Raw genomic sequence first — 7,078 nt, forward strand, 5'->3', positions numbered from 1 at the left:
ATGACAACGTAGCCCAGTATTCTATACCGGGCGAACCTCAATAGAATAGAGTAGCTAAAAGAATCAATCATACCCTGATGGATATGGTGGGCAGTATGATAAGTTACTCCACCTTACAGTTGAGCATGTGGATGGAGGCGTTAAAAACCCCATTCATATTCTCAAAAGAGTACCAAGTAAGTCGGTGCTCAAAATACCGTATGAGTTGTGGACAGAAAGAGTACCATCACTAAACCACTTGCGTGTGTGTGGGGGAGCACTGCTGAGGCTAAAGTATTTAACCCAAACATTGGGAAGTTAGGGCCTGTTTGGCATGGCTCCACTTCTAAACTCTAGCAACTCCATTAAAAAATCTAGCCAAACACCCCAACTCCAAAACTCCACGGAGGTGCCAACTCCATGGAGCTGTAGTGCAAATGGAGATGGAGTTTTGGAGCACCTCTTTTGCTACTCTAGAACCCTCTCTTTTGAACCTCCTCGTAGAGTTGATGGGTAATTACCCACCAATGCCACTGGTTACAGAGAAAAAATGTTTCGCTTCTATTCTCTCCCCCCCTAAAAAACGTTTCGCTTCCCAGTCCCGCGGCTCTCTCGGCCCTGCCTCTTCTCGCGAGATGACACGGCGCATTAGGGTTTCCACCACCGCCAGTAGACCGACGGACGCCGTCCACCCGCTGCCGGCCGGCCGAGCCTCGTACCTGGCCACCCTAGGCCTGCCGCTAGTCTCCTAGCCCCGCCCGAGCACCTAGCTCCGCCTCCCGCCACTTCTGCAGAAGCCCCGACGCCTGGCACATCCTCCCGCCATCGGAGATCCCTCGCCGGCCGCAGCTCCCCATCGACAGCCGCAGAGGGCCGCCAACAGTCGTCCATAGATCCCCCGCCACCGTTCACAAGGTATGGTGCCTGCTGGTTTGATGTTTTGGCCCGCCGCAGAGAAAGTTGCTTTGGGTTAATGGCCAAGTACTGCTTGTTATGATTTCTGAACATTTAAGCAATGATGATATCTATTGATTGTTATGATTGGTGAGAACTTGAGCTTATAAGGGATGCTTTATGTAGATTACAGACCTACTATCTTTCTGTACTTCTATTGATTGTTATGATTCGTGAGAACCTGAGCTTATAGGGGATGCATTATGTAGCTTTCTGTAGAATGAATCAAAGAAAAGAGTGTGTTGTTTGGTATAATAATAAGTTGCTCCTTGCTTCACCTCCATGTTTAGGATGGGGATATAGTTGAAGTGAGGGTATAGATGCAAGTACCAGTGTCCAGTACACCTTTCTTAGGGTTATTGATTATATTGGTTCCTCAGTTCTTGCCATATCTTGGCAATGCAACAGACTGAGAGTTTACTGTGTACATAAGCAACTGCAAGTAACATTAGGTAACTTGCCTTCTAATATGAAATTTGTGAGTTCGATAGATGCCTGAAATTGATTGGAACTCGGAGAACACTCGAGTGTTGTGTATGTTGTTTGCCGAACAAGTTGGAAAAGGAAATCGGCCAAACACACACTTGAATGCACTTAGTTATGCTGAGGTTGAGAAAGGGTTCAAAGAAAGGACTGGAATTGTGGCTACCAAGGTTCAGATCAAGAACAAATGGGACAAGTTGAAGGAAGATTTCAAGGCATGGAAGAAACTAATGCTGAGGCAAACAGGGACTGGTTGGGATCCTATAAAGAAGACTATTGCTATGGATGATGAATGGTGGAAAAAAGCTAGAGCTGTAAGTTGGTTCAAAATTTTTGCTATATTTGTTTTACATATGACAAATCTATTGGTAATACTTATAATAATACCTGTTGTTCTACTTATTTCAGGACATTCCGGGTTGTGGAAAGTTCAAAAAGAAGGGCCTTAAGAATGAAGATGACTTAGCCAAGTGTTTTGCTGACATCACTACTATTGGTATTGATCATTGGTCTCCTCATATTGTGAATGTTGAAAATGTTGATGAGACACAAGAGGAGGCAACCAATTTTGATCCACAAGATGATGATGTCATTCCTGAAACACAAGAGGAGGATATTGGTATTTCTCCTCCATCTGCAAGTGGCAAGAGATTGGCTAGGCCTGTTGAAAAAAGTGGCAAGAAGGCGAAGTCTAGAAATGCACTCCTAATTCAAGAAGCAGTAAACAGTATGGCAAGTTCAGCCAATGAATATGTTTCGAAGAGACATGGAAAATACTCTATTGATGAAGTGATGGAGGTTGTGATTGCTTGTGGGGCCGGCTATGATAGCAATGAACATTACATTGCAACTGAACTGTTTGTGAAGAAGGAGCAAAGGGAGATGTTCATGACCTTGCCTACTAATGAGATTAGGTTCACTTGGCTTAGGAGGAAGTACAATGATAAATATGACAAGTAGAAATGGTAGTGAGATTAGGTTCAATGATAGTTGTATGCTATATTCTATTTTATTCCAGTTCACTTATGTATGGCAGTTGTATGCTATATTCTATTTTCTTGCCATTCATTTATGTATGGCAGTTGTATGCTATATTCTATTTTTTGCAGTTGTATGGCAGTTGTGTGCTATATTCTTTTCTTTGATTCATTCTTATCGATTGGCTTTCTGTACTTGCAGTTGTATGGCAGTTTTATTTTCTTGCAGTTGTATGGCAGTTGTATCTTTCTGTATCTTTCTGTACTTGCAGTTGTATGGCAATTGGCTTAGGAGGATGCTTTCTGTAGTTCATTTTCTTGCAGTTGTATGGCAGTTGTATCTTTCTGTACTTGCAGTTATATGGCAATTGGCTTAGGAGGATGCTTTCTGTAGCTTTCTATAGCTTTTGTAGTTCATTTTCTTGCAGTTATATGGCAGTTGTAGCTTTCTATATCTTTCTGTACTTGCAGTTGTATGGCAATTGGCTTAGGAGGATGCTTTCTGTAGCTTTCTATAGCTTTGTGTAGTTCATTTTCTTGCAGTTGTATGGCAATTGTATCTTACATTTTATTTATGTCAATGTTCACAGATGTCTTCAAGTGAGTCTGATGATTCTAGTGATGGGGATTTATTTTTAAAAATGGTTGAGAGCAGTGCAAAACTAGCACAAAGTTATCATGAATTGTATATGGACAAGGCACTGCCGAGGTTCATGTTTTCACAACAAAGTGGAATGGGATGGCTGATGGAGACGGTAAACACTCCAGGGGAGTGTCATCGAATGCTTCGGATGAATGAGGTTATTTTTCATGATCTTCATGATGTGTTGGTTGAGAGGTACGGATTAAAACCATCGAAACACATTAATACATATAAAATGTTGGCCATTTTCCTATTCACATGTGGTGGGTGTGAGTCAAATAGAAGAGGACAAAATAAGTTCAAACACTCAGGTGAAACCATTAGTAGAAAATTTCATGAAGTTCTAGATTGTGTGGTTGCCAAGGCACAAGATTTCTTGAGACCAACAGATCCTAATTTTTGCAATGTGCACAAGAGGATTAGGAATGACAAGAGAGCATATCCACATTTTAAGGATTGCATTGGTGCACTTGATGGAACCCATATTCGTGTGTTTTTATCACCTGAAGAACAAGTGAGATATATTGGTAAGACTGGAATTGCAACTCAAAATGTGCTTGTCGTTTGTGATTTTGATATGCGCTTCACGTATGTGGCTGCGGGTCAACCGGGTTCTTTGCATGACACTAGTGTATTGTACCATGCATTGGAAGCAGATGTAGATGTCTTCCCACATCCACCTCAAGGTAAATATTTTTTCTTACGTTCTTTTTCATATTTGTATGCACAAACTTATCTTGTTTTACATATGTGTAGGCAAGTACTATGTTGTAGATGCGGGCTATCCTAATCGTCCAGGGTACCTAGCTCCATACAAGGGTGAAAGATACCACTTACCCGAGTGGCATCGAGGTATGGAACCAAATACTCCAAAAGAGAAGTTCAACCGTATACACTCATCTGTTCGTAATGTTATTGAGCGCTCATTTGGAGTATTAAAAATGAAATGGCAAATCCTTTACAAGATGCCCGGTTATTCAATGGTCACACAAAAGAAGATTGTTGCTGCTACCATGGTCCTACACAATTTCATACGTGAACATGCTAGTGTTGATGTGGACTTTGCTAATTTTGATAGAGATCCTACCTACATGCCTACTATTCCGGAAAGGTACAACAAGTATGCCGTGTCTCAACATGCTTCCGATGGATCAACTTTGGAATCAAGCATTGTGACTATGGACACCTTTCATGATAATATGGCTACATCCATCGCCCTAGCATGGAATTAGTGCAATGATTATTGTAATAACCTTATTTTGGAACTAACTTATTTTGTAATTTCGGTTCTAGGCAAATGACATGTAATTTATTATTATTTTGGACTACACTGCATGTACTTTCATTTCATATTTGTGAGAAGTAGTTCAAGTCGAACCAGGGGCAAGAATGGCAATCTACCCTCAAACTCATCTTTTCTGGAGCTGGAGACACCCTCCCAGCCAAACACCCTCATCAGACAGCTCCAACTCCACCCAGAGCTGGCTCCACCTGGAGTTCTGGAGTGGAGTAGCTCCACCCAGAGTTGGAGTCATGCCAAACAGGGCCTTATATCCCAAAACAGTAAGTTGCCATTTGTTTGGCTACATAGAAAAGTCAAAAGGTTTTCGTTTCTACTGTCCAGAGAGACACAAAATTTGTGGAAACGAGACACGCTGTTTTCCTAGAGGACGAATTGATGAGGGGGAGCATGGTAGCTTGAGAAATTGACCATAAAGTGAAGCGGGTGTAAGCGCCCACTCTAATGATTCATGAGCCATTTTCTCACTACCTGCTGTAGCTGCACCGACAGTGCTAGATACTGTGGTGCAAGCACCTGTTGTTATCCCACCTGTGGCAACAATGAATGACGATGAGGAACCTGTTCTTTAGGATTCTATAGAACCTATTGCCACACATGAGGGGAGCAACAACAGCCTCAAATAGAAGATGTGCCAAATGTGGAGGCCCCTAGAAGGTCTCAAAGAGTTAGTAAATCAGCTATTTCTGCTAATTATGAAGTGTACAATACTAAGGAATTTCAAATGGAGGTTGATTCCACCTCTTTTGAAGAAGCCATGAGAAGTGATCATTCATCAAAGTGGCTTGAGGCCATAGAAGATGAAATGAAATCTATGAATGCCAATAAAGTTTGGGATTTGGAGATAATTCCTAAAGGAGTCAAAATAGTAGGCTGTAAATGGGTCTACAAAACAAAGCTTGACTCTCAAGGGAATATAGAGAGATATAAAGCGAGACTTGTGGCAAAAGGCTTTATGCAAAGAGAAAGAATTGATTACAATAAGACCTTTTCTCCAGTCTCATATAAAGATTCCTTCATAATCATAATAGCATTAGTGGCATATTACGATTTAGAATTACATCAGATAGATGTAAAGATGGCATTTCTCAATGGAGACTTGGAGGAAAATGTTTACATGGCACAACCAAAAGGTTTTGTCATGGAAGAAAAAGAACAAATGGGATGCCGTCTAAAGAAATCCATTTATGGATTAAAGCAAGCTTCAAGACAGTGGTACTTGAAGTTTGATCAGTCAATAAAGAATTTTAGGTTTTAAAGAGAATGTAGAGGACAATTGTGTCTATGCAAAGTTTAAGAATGGGAAGTTTATCTTCCTTGTCCTATATGTGGATGATATCTTACTTGCTAGTAGTGATGTCAGTCTACTACAGGAGACAAAGAAGTTTTGTCCTCAAAACTTGATATGAAAGATCTTGGTGAAGTCTCGTTCATTCTAGGGATCGAGATTCACCGAGATAGAAGAAAAGGGGTATTAGGACTGTCACAAAAGGCATACATAAAAAAGATCTTAAAGAAATTCAATATGCACAAATATAGTCCCTCACATGCTCCTATAGTCAAGGGTGACAGATATAGGGATTTTCAATGCCCCAGGAACCAATATGAAATCGATAAAGTGAAAGGGGTTCCATATGCTTCAGCTGTCGGAAGCTTACAACATGCTCAAGTATGTACGCGCCCTGACTTGGCATTTGTTACCAGGTTTTTACTTGGCAGATTCTAGAGCAATTCTGGAACAGAATACTGAAATTGATAAAGAAAGTCTTGCATTATTTGCAAGGAATGAAAGGCCTTATGATGACGTATAGAAGATCTGATTGACTCCACATAGTGGGATATTCAGATTCTGATTATGCGAGAGTGAATATATATCCAGACATGGATTTTCTATCATCTCGCAAAGGGGAGCTATTTCATGGAAAAGCTCAAAGCAAACTGTCACTATATCGTCCACAATGTATGACAGTTTGTAGCGTGTTATGAGGCAACGGGCAAGTGAACTGACTAAAGAAGTTCATACCCGGTTTGAAGGTGATTGACGACATCTATAGATCACTAAAGTTATACTGCGATTATAATCTGGCAGTACAGGATGCTCACAACATAAGTCAAGTGGTGCTGCCAAACACATTGACATAGAGTATTATGTTGTGAAAGATAAAGTCTGGGATCAAGTCATAAATCTTGAGCATATAAGTACAGAAAGGATGCTCGCGGATCCACTTACAAAAGGCTTACCACCCAACATGTTCAGAGAGCATGGTGTTCAGAGAACATGTAGCTAGCATAGGTTTAAGGGAAAGCCTAAAATTCCTGGACAAAAGAAGGCCCAAAGATAAGTATCTATTTCAGAACAGAGTAGTATATTGTAGCTGTTAAGTCTATCGGCAATGGACCATGACGATAAGACATGCTCTATGCGCTAATCTGTAATGGAATGAACAAAAGTAAATGATATGAAAGTGAAAGATGGAATGAGATCAAGGGGGAGAATGTTAGTTGATCTCCACTAATAGGCCCAACGGCCTATTGGGCCCTTGCCTCTGCTCCCTGATTGGGGGAGCCCAACCCTAACTAGTTGGTGGGCCCCTGTCACACAGCACATATATATAGAGGAGTGGGGAACTGGGCTCGGGGAACGAGGTTGACCGGAGCCACCACACCCACTACAATAAACCCTAAACCGATCAAAGAAGTGCTGGAAGCGATGGGATGAGCCCGCCACCACCGCCGTTGCCT

The 7,078-nt window shown here is 41.4% G+C and overlaps 2 protein-coding genes across 2 annotated transcripts; both read left to right on the forward strand.

Moving 5' to 3' along the window:
* The first annotated feature begins 1,424 nt into the window (after window positions 1-1,424).
* Window positions 1,425-2,376, forward strand: LOC136551200 (L10-interacting MYB domain-containing protein-like). The gene is made up of 2 exons (XM_066542778.1): window positions 1,425-1,730; window positions 1,825-2,376. The coding sequence occupies exons 1-2, from the start codon at window positions 1,425-1,427 to the stop codon at window positions 2,374-2,376; spliced, it is 858 nt and encodes a 285-aa protein (XP_066398875.1).
* Window positions 2,377-3,608: 1,232 nt separating this feature from the next.
* On the forward strand, window positions 3,609-4,268 carry LOC136551201 (protein ALP1-like). Its single transcript, XM_066542779.1, has 2 exons — window positions 3,609-3,722; window positions 3,793-4,268. The coding sequence occupies exons 1-2, from the start codon at window positions 3,614-3,616 to the stop codon at window positions 4,266-4,268; spliced, it is 585 nt and encodes a 194-aa protein (XP_066398876.1). The 5' UTR covers window positions 3,609-3,613.
* Window positions 4,269-7,078: the final 2,810 nt, after the last annotated feature.

Source organism: Miscanthus floridulus, chromosome 4 (assembly GCF_019320115.1).
Source record: "Miscanthus floridulus cultivar M001 chromosome 4, ASM1932011v1, whole genome shotgun sequence".
Taxonomy (NCBI): Eukaryota; Viridiplantae; Streptophyta; class Magnoliopsida; order Poales; family Poaceae; genus Miscanthus; species Miscanthus floridulus.